A 20309-nucleotide genomic window follows, 5' to 3' on the forward strand; every position below is an offset into this window, starting at 1 on the left:
AATCTATTCCTAGACTACTCATCACATTAGGAACTGTATCTTACTGTTAGGCCTCCCAAATCTATTCCTAGACTACTCATCACATTAGGAACCGTATCTTACTGTTAGGCCTACAAAATCTATTCCTAGACTACTCATCACATTAGGAACTGTATCTTACTGTTAGGCCTCCCGAATCTATTCTAGACCTAGACAACTCATCACACTAGGAACTGTATCTTACTGTTAGGCCTCCCGAATCTATTCCTAGACCTAGACAACTCATCACATTAGGAACTGTATCTTACTGTTAGGTCTCACGAATCTATTCCTAGACCTAGACTACTCATCACATTAGGAACTGTATCTTACTGTTAGGCCTCCCGAATCTATTCCTAGACCTAGACAACTCATCACACTAGGAACTGTATCTTACTGTTAGGCCTCCCGAATCTATTCCTAGACTACTCATCACATTAGGAACTGTATCTTACTGTTAGGCCTCCCAAATCTGTTCCTAGACCTAGACTACTCATCACATTAGGAACTGTATCTTACTGTTAGGCCTCCTGAATCTATTCCTAGACCTAGACTACTCATCACATTAGGAACTGTATCTTACTGTTAGACCTCCCAAATCTATACCTAGACTACTCATCACATTAGGAACTGTATCTTACTGTTAGGCCTCACTAATCTATTCCTAGACCTAGACTACTCATCACATTAGGAACTGTATCTTACTGTTAGACCTCCCAAATCTATACCTAGACTACTCATCACATTAGGAACTGTATCTTACTGTTAGGCCTCACTAATCTATTCCTAGACCTAGACTACTCATCACATTAGGAACTGTATCTTACTGTTAGGCCTACCAAATCTATACCTAGACTACTCATCACATTAGGAACTGTATCTTACTGTTAGGCCTCCCGAATCTATTCCTAGATTACTCATCACATTAGGAACTGTATCTTACTGTTAGGCCTACCAAATCTATTCCTAGACTACTCATCACATTAGGAACTGTATCTTACTGTTAGGCCTCCCGAATCTATTCCTAGATTACTCATCACATTAGGAACTGTATCTTACTGTTAGGCCTACCGAATCTATTCCTAGACTACTCATCACATTAGGAACCGTATCTTACTGTTAGGCCTCCCAAATCTATTCCTAGACCTAGACTACTCATCACATTAGGAACTGTATCTTACTGTTAGGCCTCCCAAATCTATTCCTAGACCTAGACTACTCATCACATTAGGAACTGTATCTTACTGTTAGGCCTACCGAATCTATTCCTAGACCTAGACTACTCATCACATTAGGAACCGTATCTTACTGTTAGTCCTACCGAATCTATTCCTAGACCTAGACAACTCATCACATTAGGAACTGTATCTTACTGTTAGGCCTCCTGAATCTATTCCTAGACTACTCATCACATTAGGAACTGTATCTTACTGTTAGGCCTCCTGAATCTATTCCTAGACCTAGACTACTCATCACATTAGGAACTGTATCTTACTGTTAGGCCTCCTGAATCTATTCCTAGACCTAGACTACTCATCACATTAGGAACCGTATCTTACTGTTAGGCCTCCTGAATCTATTCCTAGACCTAGACTACTCATCACATTAGGAACTGTATCTTACTGTTAGGCCTCCTGAATCTATTCCTAGACCTAGACTACTCATCACATTAGGAACTGTATCTTACTGTTAGACCTCCTGAATCTATTCCTAGACCTAGACTACTCATCACATTAGGAACTGTATCTTACTGTTAGGCCTCCTGAATCTATTCCTAGACCTAGACTACTCATCACATTAGGAACTGTATCTTACTGTTAGGCCTCCTGAATCTATTCCTAGACTACTCATCACATTAGGAACTGTATCTTACTGTTAGGCCTCCTGAATCTATTCCTAGACCTAGACTACTCATCACATTAGGAACTGTATCTTACTGTTAGGCCTCCTGAATCTATTCCTAGACCTAGACTACTCATCACATTAGGAACCGTATCTTACTGTTAGGCCTCCTGAATCTATTCCTAGACCTAGACTACTCATCACATTAGGAACTGTATCTTACTGTTAGACCTCCTGAATCTATTCCTAGACCTAGACTACTCATCACATTAGGAACTGTATCTTACTGTTAGGCCTCCTGAATCTATTCCTAGACCTAGACTACTCATCACATTAGGAACTGTATCTTACTGTTAGGCCTCCTGAATCTATTCCTAGACCTAGACTACTCATCACATTAGGAACTGTATCTTACTGTTAGGCCTCCTGAATCTATTCCTAGACCTAGACTACTCATCACATTAGGAACTGTATCTTACTGTTAGACCTCCTGAATCTATTCCTAGACCTAGACTACTCATCACATTAGGAACTGTATCTTACTGTTAGGCCTCCTGAATCTATTCCTAGACCTAGACTACTCATCACATTAGGAACTGTATCTTACTGTTAGGCCTCCTGAATCTATTCCTAGACCTAGACTACTCATCACATTAGGAACTGTATCTTACTGTTAGGCCTCCCGAATCTATTCCTAGACCTAGACTACTCATCACATTAGGAACCGTATCTTACTGTTAGGCCTCCTGAATCTATTCCTAGACCTAGACAACTCATCACATTAGGAACTGTATCTTACTGTTAGGCCTCCCTAATCTATTCCTAGACTACTCATCACATTAGGAACTGTATCTTACTGTTAGGCCTCCTGAATCTATTCCTAGACCTAGACTACTCATCACATTAGGAACTGTATCTTACTGTTAGGCCTCCTGAATCTATTCCTAGACCTAGACTACTCATCACATTAGGAACGGTATCTTACTGTTAGACCTCCTGAATCTATTCCTAGACCTAGACTACTCATCACATTAGGAACTGTATCTTACTGTTAGGCCTCCTGAATCTATTCCTAGACCTAGACTACTCATCACATTAGGAACCGTATCTTACTGTTAGGCCTCCTGAATCTATTCCTAGACCTAGACAACTCATCACATTAGGAACTGTATCTTACTGTTAGGCCTCCCTAATCTATTCCTAGACTACTCATCACATTAGGAACTGTATCTTACTGTTAGGCCTCCTGAATCTATTCCTAGACCTAGACTACTCATCACATTAGGAACTGTATCTTACTGTTAGGCCTCCCGAATCTATACCTAGACCTAGACTACTCATCACATTAGGAACTGTATCTTACTGTTAGGCCTCCTGAATCTATTCCTAGACTACTCATCACATTAGGAACCGTATCTTACTGTTAGGCCTCCTGAATCTATTCCTAGACCTAGACTACTCATCACATTAGGAACTGTATCTTACTGTTAGGCCTCCTGAATCTATTCCTAGACCTAGACTACTCATCACATTAGGAACCGTATCTTACTGTTAGGCCTCCTGAATCTATTCCTAGACTACTCATCACATTAGGAACCGTATCTTACTGTTAGGCCTCCTGAATCTATTCCTAGACCTAGACTACTCATCACATTAGGAACCGTATCTTACTGTTAGGCCTCCCTAATCTATTCCTAGACTACTCATCACATTAGGAACCGTATCTTACTGTTAGGCCTCCTGAATCTATTCCTAGACCTAGACTACTCATCACATTAGGAACTGTATCTTACTGTTAGGCCTCCTGAATCTATTCCTAGACCTAGACTACTCATCACATTAGGAACTGTATCTTACTGTTAGGCCTCCCGAATCTATACCTAGACCTAGACTACTCATCACATTAGGAACTGTATCTTACTGTTAGGCCTCCTGAATCTATTCCTAGACTACTCATCACATTAGGAACCGTATCTTACTGTTAGGCCTCCTGAATCTATTCCTAGACCTAGACTACTCATCACATTAGGAACTGTATCTTACTGTTAGGCCTCCTGAATCTATTCCTAGACCTAGACTACTCATCACATTAGGAACCGTATCTTACTGTTAGGCCTCCTGAATCTATTCCTAGACTACTCATCACATTAGGAACCGTATCTTACTGTTAGGCCTCCTGAATCTATTCCTAGACCTAGACTACTCATCACATTAGGAACCGTATCTTACTGTTAGGCCTCCCTAATCTATTCCTAGACTACTCATCACATTAGGAACCGTATCTTACTGTTAGGCCTCCTGAATCTATTCCTAGACCTAGACTACTCATCACATTAGGAACTGTATCTTACTGTTAGGCCTCCTGAATCTATTCCTAGACTACTCATCACATTAGGAACTGTATTTTACTGTTAGGCCTCCTGAATCTATTCCTAGACTACTCATCACATTAGGAACTGTATCTTACTGTTAGGCCTCCCTAATCTAGTCCTAGACTACTCATCACATTAGGAACTGTATCTTACTGTTAGGCCTCCCTAATCTATTCCTAGACTACTCATCACATTAGGAACCGTATCTTACTGTTAGGCCTCCTGAATCTATTCCTAGACCTAGACTACTCATCACATTAGGAACTGTATCTTACTGTTAGGCCTCCTGAATCTATTCCTAGACCTAGACTACTCATCACATTAGGAACTGTATCTTACAGTTAGGCCTCCTGAATCTATTCCTAGACCTAGACTACTCATCACATTAGGAACTGTATCTTACTGTTAGGCCTCCTGAATCTATTCCTAGACCTAGACTACTCATCACATTAGGAACTGTATCTTACTGTTAGGCCTCCTGAATCTATTCCTAGACCTAGACTACTCATCACATTAGGAACTGTATCTTACTGTTAGGCCTCCTGAATCTACTCCTAGACCTAGACTACTCATCACATTAGGAACTGTATCTTACAGTTAGGCCTCCTGAATCTATTCCTAGACCTAGACTACTCATCACATTAGGAACTGTATCTTACTGTTAGGCCTACCAAATCTATTCCTAGACTACTCATCACATTAGGAACTGTATCTTACTGTTAGGCCTCCCAAATCTATTCCTAGACTACTCATCACATTAGGAACCGTATCTTACTGTTAGGCCTACAAAATCTATTCCTAGACTACTCATCACATTAGGAACTGTATCTTACTGTTAGGCCTCCCGAATCTATTCCTAGACCTAGACAACTCATCACACTAGGAACTGTATCTTACTGTTAGGCCTCCCGAATCTATTCCTAGACCTAGACAACTCATCACATTAGGAACTGTATCTTACTGTTAGGTCTCACGAATCTATTCCTAGACCTAGACTACTCATCACATTAGGAACTGTATCTTACTGTTAGGCCTCCCGAATCTATTCCTAGACCTAGACAACTCATCACACTAGGAACTGTATCTTACTGTTAGGCCTCCCGAATCTATTCCTAGACTACTCATCACATTAGGAACTGTATCTTACTGTTAGGCCTCCCAAATCTGTTCCTAGACCTAGACTACTCATCACATTAGGAACTGTATCTTACTGTTAGGCCTCCTGAATCTATTCCTAGACCTAGACTACTCATCACATTAGGAACTGTATCTTACTGTTAGACCTCCCAAATCTATACCTAGACTACTCATCACATTAGGAACTGTATCTTACTGTTAGGCCTCACTAATCTATTCCTAGACCTAGACTACTCATCACATTAGGAACTGTATCTTACTGTTAGACCTCCCAAATCTATACCTAGACTACTCATCACATTAGGAACTGTATCTTACTGTTAGGCCTCACTAATCTATTCCTAGACCTAGACTACTCATCACATTAGGAACTGTATCTTACTGTTAGGCCTACCAAATCTATACCTAGACTACTCATCACATTAGGAACTGTATCTTACTGTTAGGCCTCCCGAATCTATTCCTAGATTACTCATCACATTAGGAACTGTATCTTACTGTTAGGCCTACCAAATCTATTCCTAGACTACTCATCACATTAGGAACTGTATCTTACTGTTAGGCCTCCCGAATCTATTCCTAGATTACTCATCACATTAGGAACTGTATCTTACTGTTAGGCCTACCGAATCTATTCCTAGACTACTCATCACATTAGGAACCGTATCTTACTGTTAGGCCTCCCAAATCTATTCCTAGACCTAGACTACTCATCACATTAGGAACTGTATCTTACTGTTAGGCCTCCCAAATCTATTCCTAGACCTAGACTACTCATCACATTAGGAACTGTATCTTACTGTTAGGCCTACCGAATCTATTCCTAGACCTAGACTACTCATCACATTAGGAACCGTATCTTACTGTTAGTCCTACCGAATCTATTCCTAGACCTAGACAACTCATCACATTAGGAACTGTATCTTACTGTTAGGCCTCCTGAATCTATTCCTAGACTACTCATCACATTAGGAACTGTATCTTACTGTTAGGCCTCCTGAATCTATTCCTAGACCTAGACTACTCATCACATTAGGAACTGTATCTTACTGTTAGGCCTCCTGAATCTATTCCTAGACCTAGACTACTCATCACATTAGGAACCGTATCTTACTGTTAGGCCTCCTGAATCTATTCCTAGACCTAGACTACTCATCACATTAGGAACTGTATCTTACTGTTAGGCCTCCTGAATCTATTCCTAGACCTAGACTACTCATCACATTAGGAACTGTATCTTACTGTTAGACCTCCTGAATCTATTCCTAGACCTAGACTACTCATCACATTAGGAACTGTATCTTACTGTTAGGCCTCCTGAATCTATTCCTAGACCTAGACTACTCATCACATTAGGAACTGTATCTTACTGTTAGGCCTCCTGAATCTATTCCTAGACTACTCATCACATTAGGAACTGTATCTTACTGTTAGGCCTCCTGAATCTATTCCTAGACCTAGACTACTCATCACATTAGGAACTGTATCTTACTGTTAGGCCTCCTGAATCTATTCCTAGACCTAGACTACTCATCACATTAGGAACCGTATCTTACTGTTAGGCCTCCTGAATCTATTCCTAGACCTAGACTACTCATCACATTAGGAACTGTATCTTACTGTTAGACCTCCTGAATCTATTCCTAGACCTAGACTACTCATCACATTAGGAACTGTATCTTACTGTTAGGCCTCCTGAATCTATTCCTAGACCTAGACTACTCATCACATTAGGAACTGTATCTTACTGTTAGGCCTCCTGAATCTATTCCTAGACCTAGACTACTCATCACATTAGGAACTGTATCTTACTGTTAGGCCTCCTGAATCTATTCCTAGACCTAGACTACTCATCACATTAGGAACTGTATCTTACTGTTAGACCTCCTGAATCTATTCCTAGACCTAGACTACTCATCACATTAGGAACTGTATCTTACTGTTAGGCCTCCTGAATCTATTCCTAGACCTAGACTACTCATCACATTAGGAACTGTATCTTACTGTTAGGCCTCCTGAATCTATTCCTAGACCTAGACTACTCATCACATTAGGAACTGTATCTTACTGTTAGGCCTCCCGAATCTATTCCTAGACCTAGACTACTCATCACATTAGGAACCGTATCTTACTGTTAGGCCTCCTGAATCTATTCCTAGACCTAGACAACTCATCACATTAGGAACTGTATCTTACTGTTAGGCCTCCCTAATCTATTCCTAGACTACTCATCACATTAGGAACTGTATCTTACTGTTAGGCCTCCTGAATCTATTCCTAGACCTAGACTACTCATCACATTAGGAACTGTATCTTACTGTTAGGCCTCCTGAATCTATTCCTAGACCTAGACTACTCATCACATTAGGAACGGTATCTTACTGTTAGACCTCCTGAATCTATTCCTAGACCTAGACTACTCATCACATTAGGAACTGTATCTTACTGTTAGGCCTCCTGAATCTATTCCTAGACCTAGACTACTCATCACATTAGGAACCGTATCTTACTGTTAGGCCTCCTGAATCTATTCCTAGACCTAGACAACTCATCACATTAGGAACTGTATCTTACTGTTAGGCCTCCCTAATCTATTCCTAGACTACTCATCACATTAGGAACTGTATCTTACTGTTAGGCCTCCTGAATCTATTCCTAGACCTAGACTACTCATCACATTAGGAACTGTATCTTACTGTTAGGCCTCCCGAATCTATACCTAGACCTAGACTACTCATCACATTAGGAACTGTATCTTACTGTTAGGCCTCCTGAATCTATTCCTAGACTACTCATCACATTAGGAACCGTATCTTACTGTTAGGCCTCCTGAATCTATTCCTAGACCTAGACTACTCATCACATTAGGAACTGTATCTTACTGTTAGGCCTCCTGAATCTATTCCTAGACCTAGACTACTCATCACATTAGGAACCGTATCTTACTGTTAGGCCTCCTGAATCTATTCCTAGACTACTCATCACATTAGGAACCGTATCTTACTGTTAGGCCTCCTGAATCTATTCCTAGACCTAGACTACTCATCACATTAGGAACCGTATCTTACTGTTAGGCCTCCTAATCTATTCCTAGACTACTCATCACATTAGGAACCGTATCTTACTGTTAGGCCTCCTGAATCTATTCCTAGACCTAGACTACTCATCACATTAGGAACTGTATCTTACTGTTAGGCCTCCTGAATCTATTCCTAGACCTAGACTACTCATCACATTAGGAACTGTATCTTACTGTTAGGCCTCCCGAATCTATACCTAGACCTAGACTACTCATCACATTAGGAACTGTATCTTACTGTTAGGCCTCCTGAATCTATTCCTAGACTACTCATCACATTAGGAACCGTATCTTACTGTTAGGCCTCCTGAATCTATTCCTAGACCTAGACTACTCATCACATTAGGAACTGTATCTTACTGTTAGGCCTCCTGAATCTATTCCTAGACCTAGACTACTCATCACATTAGGAACCGTATCTTACTGTTAGGCCTCCTGAATCTATTCCTAGACTACTCATCACATTAGGAACCGTATCTTACTGTTAGGCCTCCTGAATCTATTCCTAGACCTAGACTACTCATCACATTAGGAACCGTATCTTACTGTTAGGCCTCCCTAATCTATTCCTAGACTACTCATCACATTAGGAACCGTATCTTACTGTTAGGCCTCCTGAATCTATTCCTAGACCTAGACTACTCATCACATTAGGAACTGTATCTTACTGTTAGGCCTCCTGAATCTATTCCTAGACTACTCATCACATTAGGAACTGTATTTTACTGTTAGGCCTCCTGAATCTATTCCTAGACTACTCATCACATTAGGAACTGTATCTTACTGTTAGGCCTCCCTAATCTAGTCCTAGACTACTCATCACATTAGGAACTGTATCTTACTGTTAGGCCTCCCTAATCTATTCCTAGACTACTCATCACATTAGGAACCGTATCTTACTGTTAGGCCTCCTGAATCTATTCCTAGACCTAGACTACTCATCACATTAGGAACTGTATCTTACTGTTAGGCCTCCTGAATCTATTCCTAGACCTAGACTACTCATCACATTAGGAACTGTATCTTACAGTTAGGCCTCCTGAATCTATTCCTAGACCTAGACTACTCATCACATTAGGAACTGTATCTTACTGTTAGGCCTCCTGAATCTATTCCTAGACCTAGACTACTCATCACATTAGGAACTGTATCTTACTGTTAGGCCTCCTGAATCTATTCCTAGACCTAGACTACTCATCACATTAGGAACTGTATCTTACTGTTAGGCCTCCTGAATCTACTCCTAGACCTAGACTACTCATCACATTAGGAACTGTATCTTACAGTTAGGCCTCCTGAATCTATTCCTAGACCTAGACTACTCAGGAACTGTCTTACTGTTAGAATGCAATGATAGATGCATGGAGTGATTTTTATTAGAATAATACATTTGTAAAGTGCTCAATGAGCATAAGGTAGTAAACTAAAACACTAAAACAAGTTTCCCGTTAGCATCTCCTACAAAACACCTGGCCATGGTTCTACATAATTCTACATAATTCTATCTATCCTAAACGTTATCTAGTCTGTGCCTGTGTGTGTGTGTGTGAGTGAGAGAGTGAGAGCCTGATTCAGTAAGCGTGAAATTTGATCCCCATGTAACCCCATAACCCACTGACAGTGTATGTTTTCTCCACTACCAAGGACAGAACCTCACACTGAGCTCTATGGACTGACTTGAACTAGCCTGCCTGAAAACCAACAGCTAAAACACTGACACTCTTGGAATAGAGGACTATGTTATCATTGAAGAGGTATGTGGATGATGATGGTGTATGTAGCGCAAGTAAGCGTTTTCAGGTGTGTGTGTGTGGGTTCATGTATGTATGTATGTATGTATGTATTAGGAAAAGGAGAGCTGCCCCATCAGGGGTGCAGAGATAAGAGGATTACAGAGGAACCTGCAGAGTCTGCAGGAATACTAGTGCACATTAACCCCCCCGGGGTCAGGCATCCTCCCAGGACATGTGCACGCACACACACACACACACACACACACACACACACACACACACACACACACACACACACACACACACACACACACACCTGACGGTGCCAGGGGGCATGTTAGTGGCGATAAGGCTTTGGTATTCCCCAGCAGCAGCTCTGAGATAGCCAGCAGTTAACGGATTAGAAGTAATGTCACAAGAGATCCTATAACAGTCTGTTTGGCTGAGGCAGCACTGGAAGCTTATAGGGAGAGTTGCACCCCTATTCTGCACACTGGGATGTCAGTGTGTAACAGTCAGTGTGTTTGTGTGTCTATACTTTGTGCAGATACGGTCCTAGGTTATCTAGGTGTTGGGCAAGCCTTCAGACATTACCAAATCCCCAACCAGCTTCAGCCTGCTAACATGGTAATGTTGGTAATGAAGCTTTAAATGGCCCAGTCACAAACCACTAAGGAGTTCTACTAGACTCCTTCAGCCAATGACCTACTTGAGCTGTTAATGAACTGTCAGATGGATTCCATAAAATATCACTTTAAACTGATAACACTTTTTTTTTTAATGGATTTAACCTTTGTTTAACTAGGCAAGTTAGTTAAGAACAAATTCTTATTTACAATTACAGCCTACACCAGCCAAACCCATGCGACGCTGGGCCAATTGTGCGCCGCCCTATGGGACTCCCAATCACGGCCCATTGTGATACAGCCTGGAATTGAACCAGGATGTCTGTAGTGACGCCTATAGCACTGAGATGCAGTGCCTTAGACCGCTGCGGCACTCAGGAGCAATCATTAAGGTGTGCTTTGAACGATTTAAAACTATTTAAGTCGTTTATAAACTGTTCCTTATTAGTTGAAAGATTTTATATAAATAAGCAGTAATAACACATGGTCAAATTATGTGATGCATTTTTTTTTAGAGAGAGAGAGAGACTAAGAAAAATAGATCTCTACAGCAGTCCTGCACATGCATAGAGTAAAACACACACACACACACACACACACACACACACACACACAGGTAGGTAGGTTATTGTCCACTCAGCAGTGGGGTCAGATTCAGTTGGTCTCAGATTTCGCCATGGTCGCAGAACCCGAAACCTTGTTAATAAAACATCAGTGTTGATTGGCCAGAGAGGCGCTAGTGGAGTCATGTGATAGGACACAGCTCTGGGTAATTGGACAAACCCCTTCAACAAAACAATGCTGCATCATAGAATGTAGATATTACACAAAGAACATATGTTTATAGTGCCCAGGACCATCTGTAAAGAGGCCTGTACTGTTGTCCTTCATTCTATAGCCCTGGCCTCCTGTTCTCTCCTTAATGCTGCTGGTCGATGTGGCATTGAACTGGTCAGGCCATTGGGGGACAGCTCTTTTATCTGTGATGGTATTGTCACGTTCTGACCTTAGTTCTTTTGTTATGTCTTTGTTTTAGTATGGTCAGTTCGTGAGTTGGGGTGGGTAGTCTATGTTCCTTTTTCTATGTTGTGGTTATGTGTTTGGCCTGGTATGGTTCTCAATCAGAGGCAGGTGTTGTTCGTTGTCTCTGATTGAGAATCATACTTAGGTAGCCTGGTTGTCTCTGATTGAGAATCATACTTAGGTAGCCTGGTTGTCTCTGATTGAGAATCATACTTAGGTAGTCTTTTCTGTGTCAGTGTTTGTTCCACACGGGACTGTTTCGTTCGTTTCGTTTATTCACGTTGTTATTTTGTATTTCAGTGTTCAGGCAAATAAACATCATGAACACGTACCACGCGGCGCATTGATCCGATATTTCCTACTCCTCCTCAGACGAGGAGGACGAGGATCGTTACAGCTATCCAATTCACAACCTTATGGTCCCAAGGGGGAAACACAGAGAAGATAAATATCTGAGAGAGAGAGAGAGAGTGTAGGACGCTGTCATCATGTCTTACCCAGGTTGGACGAAGCGCGTCCCTTTGCAGCTCTGTCCTGCAGCTCCTCTGCTATGTCCAGCTGCTGCTGGTGGTACTGGCCTGCCCTCTCCAAGTCCTGGAGAACATACAGGGAGTTACGCTGTGTATGTATGTGTGTGTGTGTGTGTGTGTGTGTGTGTGTGTGTCTACTACCTGCATGCAGCGAGCAGCGTGTCCCAGGCCGGCGTAAGCCCTCATCTGTATGGTCCTGTCCTCCAGCTCCTGAGCCAGCTGCAGCACCAGGGTGTGGTAGGACACAGCCTTGTCAAAGTCTCTCTGGCTGTGGTGGGCACTGCCCAGGTTACTGTACGCCCGCGCCTCCTCACGCCCATTACCTAGGGTCTACAGATCACATTACGGTAGATCACTTTAACGTTGATTTACTTCAGTGCTTTTAACACAGAACACTGAGAATAGATAGGATGGATAGAATAAATAGTAGGTGAAATGGAAAATCAAAAAAATATATATATATGAAATTCAGTTCACTTCCTGAATTGACATAGAATTGACCCCAACCCTGGTGCATTCATACATGTGTGTGTATGTAAACTCAGCAAAAAAAGAAACTTCCTCTCACTGTCAACTGCGTTTATTTTCAGCATACTTAACATGTGTAAATATTTGTATGAACATAAGATTCAACAACTGAATAAGTTCCACAGACATGTGACTAACAGCAATAGAATAATGTGTCCCTGAACAAAGGGGGGGGGGGTCAAAATCAAAAGTAACTGTCAGTATCTGGTGTGGCCACCAACTGCATTAAGCACTGCAGTGCATCTCCTCCTCATGGATTTTCCAGTTGTTGTGAGATGTTACCCCACTCTTCCACCAAGGCACCTGTACGTTCCCAGACATTTCTGGGGGGAATGGCCCTAGCCCTCACCCTCCAATTCAACTGGTCCCAGACGTACTCAATGGGATTGAGATTTGGGCTCTTCGCTGGCCATGGCAGAACACTGACATTCCTGTCTTGCAAAAAAATCACGCACAGAACGAGCAGTATGGCTGGTGGCATTGTCAATGTGAAGGGTCATGTCAGGATGAGCCTGCAGGAAGGGTACCACATGAGGGAGGAGGATGTCTTCCCTGTAACGCACAGCGTTGAGATTGCCTGCAATGACAACAAGCTCAGTCCGATGATGCTGTGACACACCGCCCCAGACCATGACGGACCCTCCATCTCCAAATTGATCCCGGTCCAGAGTTCAGGCATCGGTGTAACGCTCATTCCTTCGACGATAAACGCGAATCCGACCATAACCCCAGGTGAGACAAAACCGTGACTCGTCAGTGAAGAGCACTTTTTGCCAGTCCTGTCTGGTCCAGCGACGGTGGGTTTATGCCCATAGGCGACGTTGTTGCCGGTGATGTCTGGTGAAGACCTGCCTTTCAACAGGCCTACAAGCCCTCAGTCCAGCCTCTCTCAGCCTATTGCGGACAGTCTGAGCATTGATGGAGGGATTGTGCGTTCCTGGTGTAACTCAGGCAGTTGTTGTTGCCATCCTGTACCTGTCCCACAGGTGTGATGTTTGGATGTACCGATCCTGTGCAGGTGTTGTTGCACGTGGTCTGCCACTGCGAGGACGATCAGCTATCCGTCCTGTCTCCCTGTAAAGCTGTCTTAGGAGTCTCACACTACAGACATTGCAATTTATTGCCCTGACCACATCTGCAGTCCTCATGCCTCCTTGCAGCAGATGAGCAGGGACCCTGGGCATCTTTCTTTTTGTGTTTTTCAGAGTCAGTAGAAAGGCCTCTTTAGTGTCCTAAGTTTTCATAACTGTGACCTTAATTGCCTACCGTCTGGAAGCTGTTGGTTTCTTAACGACCGTTCAGCAGGTTCATGTTCATTAATTGTTTATGGTTTATTGAACAAGCATTGGAAACAGTGTTTAAACCCTTTACAATGAAGATCTGTGAAGTTATTTGGATTTTTACGAATTATCTTTGAAAGACAGGGTCCTGAAAAAGGGATATTTCTTTTTTTGCTGAGTTTATGTATGTATGTATGTATGTATGTATGTATGTATGTATGTATGTATGTTCATTAGTTAAATACCTTAGCTATGTCCAGGTGTTGCTGGTGACACAGCACAGCATTGGTGAAGTCTCCCAGTGCAGTGTAGACAGCTCCCATGTTGCCCAGCTGGCGAGCCTCTGACAGCGGGCATTGCGTCTGCTGTGCCAACAGCACACACTGTTTATGGCTGGCCAGGGCGTTAGGGTAGTCCGCTATCGCTGTGTACACATGGCCAAGGCTGCTCAGTGCACTGGACGCAGCCTAGAGACACACAAACTCTTGTAAGACTTCCTGTCAACCCTGGGATTTGAAATGGCTACCCTCTTGTGACTGGCCTGCCTCTCTAACATTGAGGCTACTATCACCCCACATTAAGACGGCCACATGACACATTTTAGAAAGACACACACAATCTAAACAAAAGGAAAGCCAGTGGGCGAGATGAGGAGGTGTAGAGTAATATGGATATGTGTGTTTAAACTGCCTCAGGCTATGGGCCTGTGGTGTTGACTGGAGAGAGGAGATGCAGTAAACCTCTCTCACTCACACCTCAATGTCCTCAGCTCTAAAGCTCTTAACACTCTCTCACACACACACACACACACACACACACACACGCTGCTTTCGCTACAATGGGCCTGTTTCAAGCACACATTCGTCTTGGTGTCAGGTGTCTTGTCGATTTGACATCTCGGATGCCTTTAAATGACTGCACACACACACACACACACAAATTGCATAACATATTCAGAACACGCATAAACAAGGTTAACATTCTGAAAGGCATGTTTCGTACAATATTAAACAAACAGTCGATATTCAAAAACCAGCCAGCCAACCAGTCAGCCAACCAGACAGCCAACCAGACAGACAGCCAACCAGACAGCCAACCAGACAGACAGCCAACCAGACAGCCAACCAACCAACCAGCCAGCCAGCCAACCAGACAGCCAGCCAACCAGACAGCCAGCCAGCCAACCAACCAAACAGCCAGCCAGCCAACCAACCAGTCAGCCAGCCAACCAGACAGCCAACCAGTCAGCCAGCCAGTCAGCCAACCAGACAGCCAGCCAGCCAACCAATCAGCCAGCCAACCAACCAATCAGCCAGCCAGCCAACCAGTCAGCCAGCCAACCAATCAGCCAGCCAGCCAGCCAGCCAACCAACCAATCAGCCAGCCAACCAACCAATCAGCCAGCCAGCCAACCAGTCAGCCAGCCAACCAATCAGCCAGCCAGCCAGCCAACCAACCAGTCAGCCAGCCAGCCAACCAGTCAGCCAGCCTGCCAGCCAACCAGACAGCCAGCCAACCAGACAGCCAGCCAGCCAGCCAACCAACCAGTCAGCCAGCCAACCAGCCAGCCAGCCAGCCAACCAGTCAGCCAGCCAGCCAACCAGACAGCCAGCCAGCCATACACAACGACATGAGAACACACAGCACATGGAGAATACAGTACAACCATAGAGCTGTGCTGACATTCACACACAGTCAGGTCTGCAAGGTGTTAAACAAATAATGGAACTTCTTCCTTCACCATAACACAGAGACGTGATTCTCACTGTATTCCAGTGAGAAACAGTGAGTGGGTGGTGTGGCTCAAGGGCAGACACTGTTACATTGTCACATTGCTCTGACTGAGAACAACAGCATGGCTCCTGAATAAAAGAAGGGGAAAGAGTAGAAGTATACAATGGAACAATCACACACACACCACTAGGTACCTCTCTGTCCTTGAGTTTCATGGCGAGGACCAGCTGATGTCTGTGATTGGTTAAAGCCTCCCTGTAGTTGCCCTTGGAGAAGTAGGCGGACCCTAGGTTCCCGTGAGCCCGGCACTCGCCTGATTGGTCACCTGGGAAGACATGATGAGGTGGGTGTGGTCATAAGGCTTTTTAAGATGGTGTTAATCGTAGTGGAGGTGGTTCAGTGAACTAAACTCACATGATGAGTAATCTTGCTTGAGACCTGATGACTCGTGTTAGCTACCAAAGAAAATGCCTTGTCTTCCACTTAGTGTGTTATCGCAGTCTTAAATCACACGTACAGCTGCATCTCTCTCTCTCTCCACCAATACCTAGTGTATGTATCTGTATGCGTCCAATAGTGCATATGTGTGTGCGGGCTGGTGTGTGTGTGTGTGAGGGCTGGTGTGTGTGTACCTAGAGTCTTGGCGACCTCCAGGTCTTGCTGCATGTATCCTGTGCTCTTCTCTGCGTTGCCTAGAGACCAGTAGGCTGAGCTGAGAGCAGAGAACACTGAACCTCGGAGCTTCAGAAAGAGGGAAGAAACTCAATGATCATCACACACACACACACACACACACACACACACACACACACACACACACACACACACAGCCTTGCCTTCAGAGAGCATGTGCCGATCTTTAGCCCTGCCTCCAGAACCACAACCGAGGCTCCATGGTAACCAGCGGTCAGCAGCTCCTGACCAATCACACACACCACCACAAACGGACTCTTGTCCAGCTTCATCCTCTGCAGCTGCTGGTAGGTGGGTTCTAGAGAGTCTATGGGACACACACACAGAATGTCAACAACAACACTTTGACTGAAAGTCAAAATAAAGTTGAATAAGCTTATAATGACCAAATACAACCACTGTAATAGTTATAGTGTGAGTGTGTGTGTGTGTGTGTGTGTGTGTGTGTGTGTGTGTGTGTGTGTGTGTGTGTGTGTGTGTGTGTGTGTGTGACACCCCAGATCAACTATGGAGGGAACTAATCATATGGAGGAAAGACACAGTGGAGGAGCTAATGAACAGCCTCAAGGTATATATTTCTCTCTTCCTCATTATCTTCCATTACTCTCTCGCTATTCTCTCTCCCTCATTATCTTCCATCACTCTCTCGGTAATTCTCTCTTCGTCATTATCTTCCATTACTCTCTCGCTATTCTCTCTTCCTCATTATCTTCCACCACACTCTCGCTGTTCTCTCTTCCTCATTATCTTCCATTAATCTCTTGCTATTCTCTCTTCCTCATTATCTTCCATCACTCTCTCGCTATTCTCTCTTCCTCATTATCTTCCATTAATCTCTTGCTATTCTCTCTTCCTCATTATCTTCCATTACTCTCTCGGTATTCTCTCTTCCTCATTATCTTCCATTACTCTCTCGCTATTCTCTCTTCCTCATTATCTTCCATTAATCTCTTGCTATTCTCTCTTCCTCATTATCTTCCATTACTCTCTCGGTATTCTCTCTTCCTCATTATCTTCCATTACTCTCTCGCTATTCTCTCTTCCTCATTATCTTCCATTAATCTCTTGCTATTCTCTCTTCCTCATTATCTTCCATTACTCTCTCGGTATTCTCTCTTCCTCATTATCTTCCGTCTCTCTTTCTCCTGCCTTTCTTCTTTTACTGACTCCTCTTTTGTGAGAACAAAAACGATAATTCTCACACCCTCATCTACCTCCATCTCTTTTTTCTTTCTGCCATCGCTCTGTCTTTTCTCCCTGGGGCTTTGACACGCCCACGTCTTATCCCCGGGGTTGTGGGTATATAAAGAAATGATGGATTGTGGGTAAAATAAGGGATGATATCAAATTAGGCAATGATGACTCAGACTGATGGAACCTTCTCCAACTTATTTGGTTTATCTAGGAAAGGTTCCTAAACAGCCACGCTTTGCGTTTCTGTATTTTCACTGAGACAAGTGAAGCCGTCTGATTCAGCGTGGATGATGTCACAAGATGCAGCTTCAGCTTAAGTAGTACAGATAAAGCGTTATGACCCTGAGCACAAGTAAAACACACAGCGCACCTCGTAGTGGGGACTTCATGGCAGCCTCGACCATGCCCACCAATAGTTGGAGACTCTTGGGGTCCTGCGCCAGACCAGAGGCAAATGCTGCAAGGGCGTCGGCATGGCGACCAAGGTACTGCAGGGCCACGCCCTGACGGAAGTACGCCTGATAGAGGGAGAAGGAGAGGAGGGAGAGAGGGAGAAGGAGAGGGGGAGAGAGAGGGAGAAGGAGAGAGAGAAGGAGAGGGGGAAGGAGAGGGGGAGAGAGAGGGGAGAGGGGGAGAAGGAGAGGGAGAAGGAGAGAGAGAGAAGGAGAGGGAGATGGGGGAGAGAAAGGAAGAAGGAGAGGGAGAAGGAGAGGGGGAGAGAGGGAGAAGGAGAGGGAGAAGGAGAGGGGGGAGAGAGAGGGAGAGGGGGAGAAGGAGAGGGAGAAGGAGAGAGAGAAGGAGAGGGAGAAGGAGAGGGAGAAGGAGAGAGAGAAGGAGAGAGAGAGGGAGAAGGAGAGAGAGAAGGAGAGGGAGAAGGAAAGAGAGAAGGAGAGGGGGGAAGGAGAGGGAGAAGGAGAGATGGAAGGAGAGGGAGAAGGAGAGAAGAGAAGGAGAGGGAGAAGGAGAGAGAAGGAGAGGGAGAAGGAAAGAGAGAAGGAGAGAGAGAAGGAGAGAGAATGAGAGAGAGAAGGAGAGGGAGAAGGAGAGAGAGAAGGAGAGGGAGAAGGAAAGAGAGAAGGAGAGGGAACAGGAGAGAGAGAAGGAGAGAGAGAAGGAGAGGGAGAAGGAGAGAGAGAAGGAGAGGGAGAAGGAAAGAGAGAAGGAGAGGGGGAAGGAGAGGGAGAAGGAGAGAGTGAAGGAGAGGGAGAAGGAGAGAAGAGAAGGAGAGGGAGAAGGAGAGAGAGAAGGAAAGAGAGAGGGAGAAGGAGAGAGAGAAGGAGAGGGAGAAGGAAAGAGAGAAGGAGAGGGGGGAAGGAGAGGGAGAAGGAGAGAGGGAAGGAGAGGGAGAAGGAGAGGGAGAAGGAGAGAGAGAAGGAGAGAGAGAGGGAGAAGGAGAGAGAGAAGGAGAGGGAGAAGGAAAGAGAGAAGGAGAGGGGGAAGGAGAGGGAGAAGGAGAGAGGGAAGGAGAGGGAGAAGGAGAGAAGAGAAGGAGAGGGAGAAGGAGAGAGAGAAGGAGAGGGAGAAGGAAAGAGAGAAGGAGAGAGAGAAGGAGAGAGAAGGAGAGAGAGAAGGAGAGGGAGAAGGAGAGAGAGAAGGAGAGGGAGAAGGAAAGAGAGAAGGAGAGGGAACAGGAGAGAGAGAAGGAGAGAGAGAAGGAGAGGGAGAAGGAGAGAGAGAAGGAGAGGGAGAAGGAAAGAGAGAAGGAGAGGGGGGAAGGAAAGGGAGAAGGAGAGAGTGAAGGAGAGGGAGAAGGAGAGAAGAGAAGGAGAGGGAGAAGGAGAGAGAGAAGGAGAGGGAGAAGGAAAGAGAGAAGGAGAGGGAGAAGGAGAGAGAGAAGGAGAGAGAGAGAAGGAGAGGGAGAAGGAGAGAGGAGAAGGAGAGGGAGAAGGAGAGAGGAGAAGGAGAGGGAGAAGGAGAGAGAGAAGGAGAGGGAGAAGGAAAGAGAGAAGGAGAGGGAGAAGGAGAGAGAGAAGGAGAGAGAGAGAAGGAGAGGGAGAAGGAGAGAGGAGAAGGAGAGGGAGAAGGAGAGAAGAGAAGGAGAGGGAGAAGGAGAGAGAGAAGGAGAGGGAGAAGGAAAGAGAGAAGGAGAGGGAGAAGGAGAGAGAGAAGGAGAGAGAGAGAAGGAGAGGGAGAAGGAGAGAGGAGAAGGAGAGGGAGAAGGAGAGAGTGAAGGAGAGAGAGAGAAGGAGAGGGAGAAGGAGAGAGGAGAAGGAGAGGGAGAAGGAGAGAGTGAAGGAGAGAGAGAGAAGGAGAGGGAGAAGGAGAGAGGAGAAGGAGAGGGAGAAGGAGAGGGAGAAGGAGAGAGAGAAGGAGAGAGAGAGAAGGAGAGGGAGAAGGAGAGAGGAGAAGGAGAGGGAGAAGGAGAGAGGAGAAGGAGAGGGAGAAGGAGAGAGAGAAGGAGAGGGAGAAGGAAAGAGAGAAGGAGAGGGAGAAGGAGAGAGAGAAGGAGAGAGAGAGAAGGAGAGGGAGAAGGAGAGAGGAGAAGGAGAGGGAGAAGGAGAGAAGAGAAGGAGAGGGAGA

General features: G+C 44.6%; 1 protein-coding gene across 2 annotated transcripts in view; it reads right to left on the minus strand.

The window, feature by feature from the left end:
- Positions 1-20309, minus strand: part of LOC115105899 (tetratricopeptide repeat protein 28-like) — a 238519-nt gene that overhangs the window by 126874 nt on the left and 91336 nt on the right. For both annotated transcript variants that reach the window (XM_065007505.1, XM_065007504.1), the window contains exons 3-9: positions 18160-18307; positions 16739-16902; positions 16535-16643; positions 16097-16227; positions 14414-14635; positions 12502-12690; positions 12328-12424 (exon numbers count right to left, since the gene is read on the minus strand). In XM_065007505.1, coding sequence (XP_064863577.1) covers positions 12328-12424; positions 12502-12690; positions 14414-14635; positions 16097-16227; positions 16535-16643; positions 16739-16902; positions 18160-18307 — 1060 coding nt within the window. The remainder of the gene's footprint in view (positions 1-12327; positions 12425-12501; positions 12691-14413; positions 14636-16096; positions 16228-16534; positions 16644-16738; positions 16903-18159; positions 18308-20309) is intronic.

This window comes from Oncorhynchus nerka, linkage group LG22 (assembly GCF_034236695.1).
Source record: "Oncorhynchus nerka isolate Pitt River linkage group LG22, Oner_Uvic_2.0, whole genome shotgun sequence".
Taxonomy (NCBI): Eukaryota; Metazoa; Chordata; class Actinopteri; order Salmoniformes; family Salmonidae; genus Oncorhynchus; species Oncorhynchus nerka.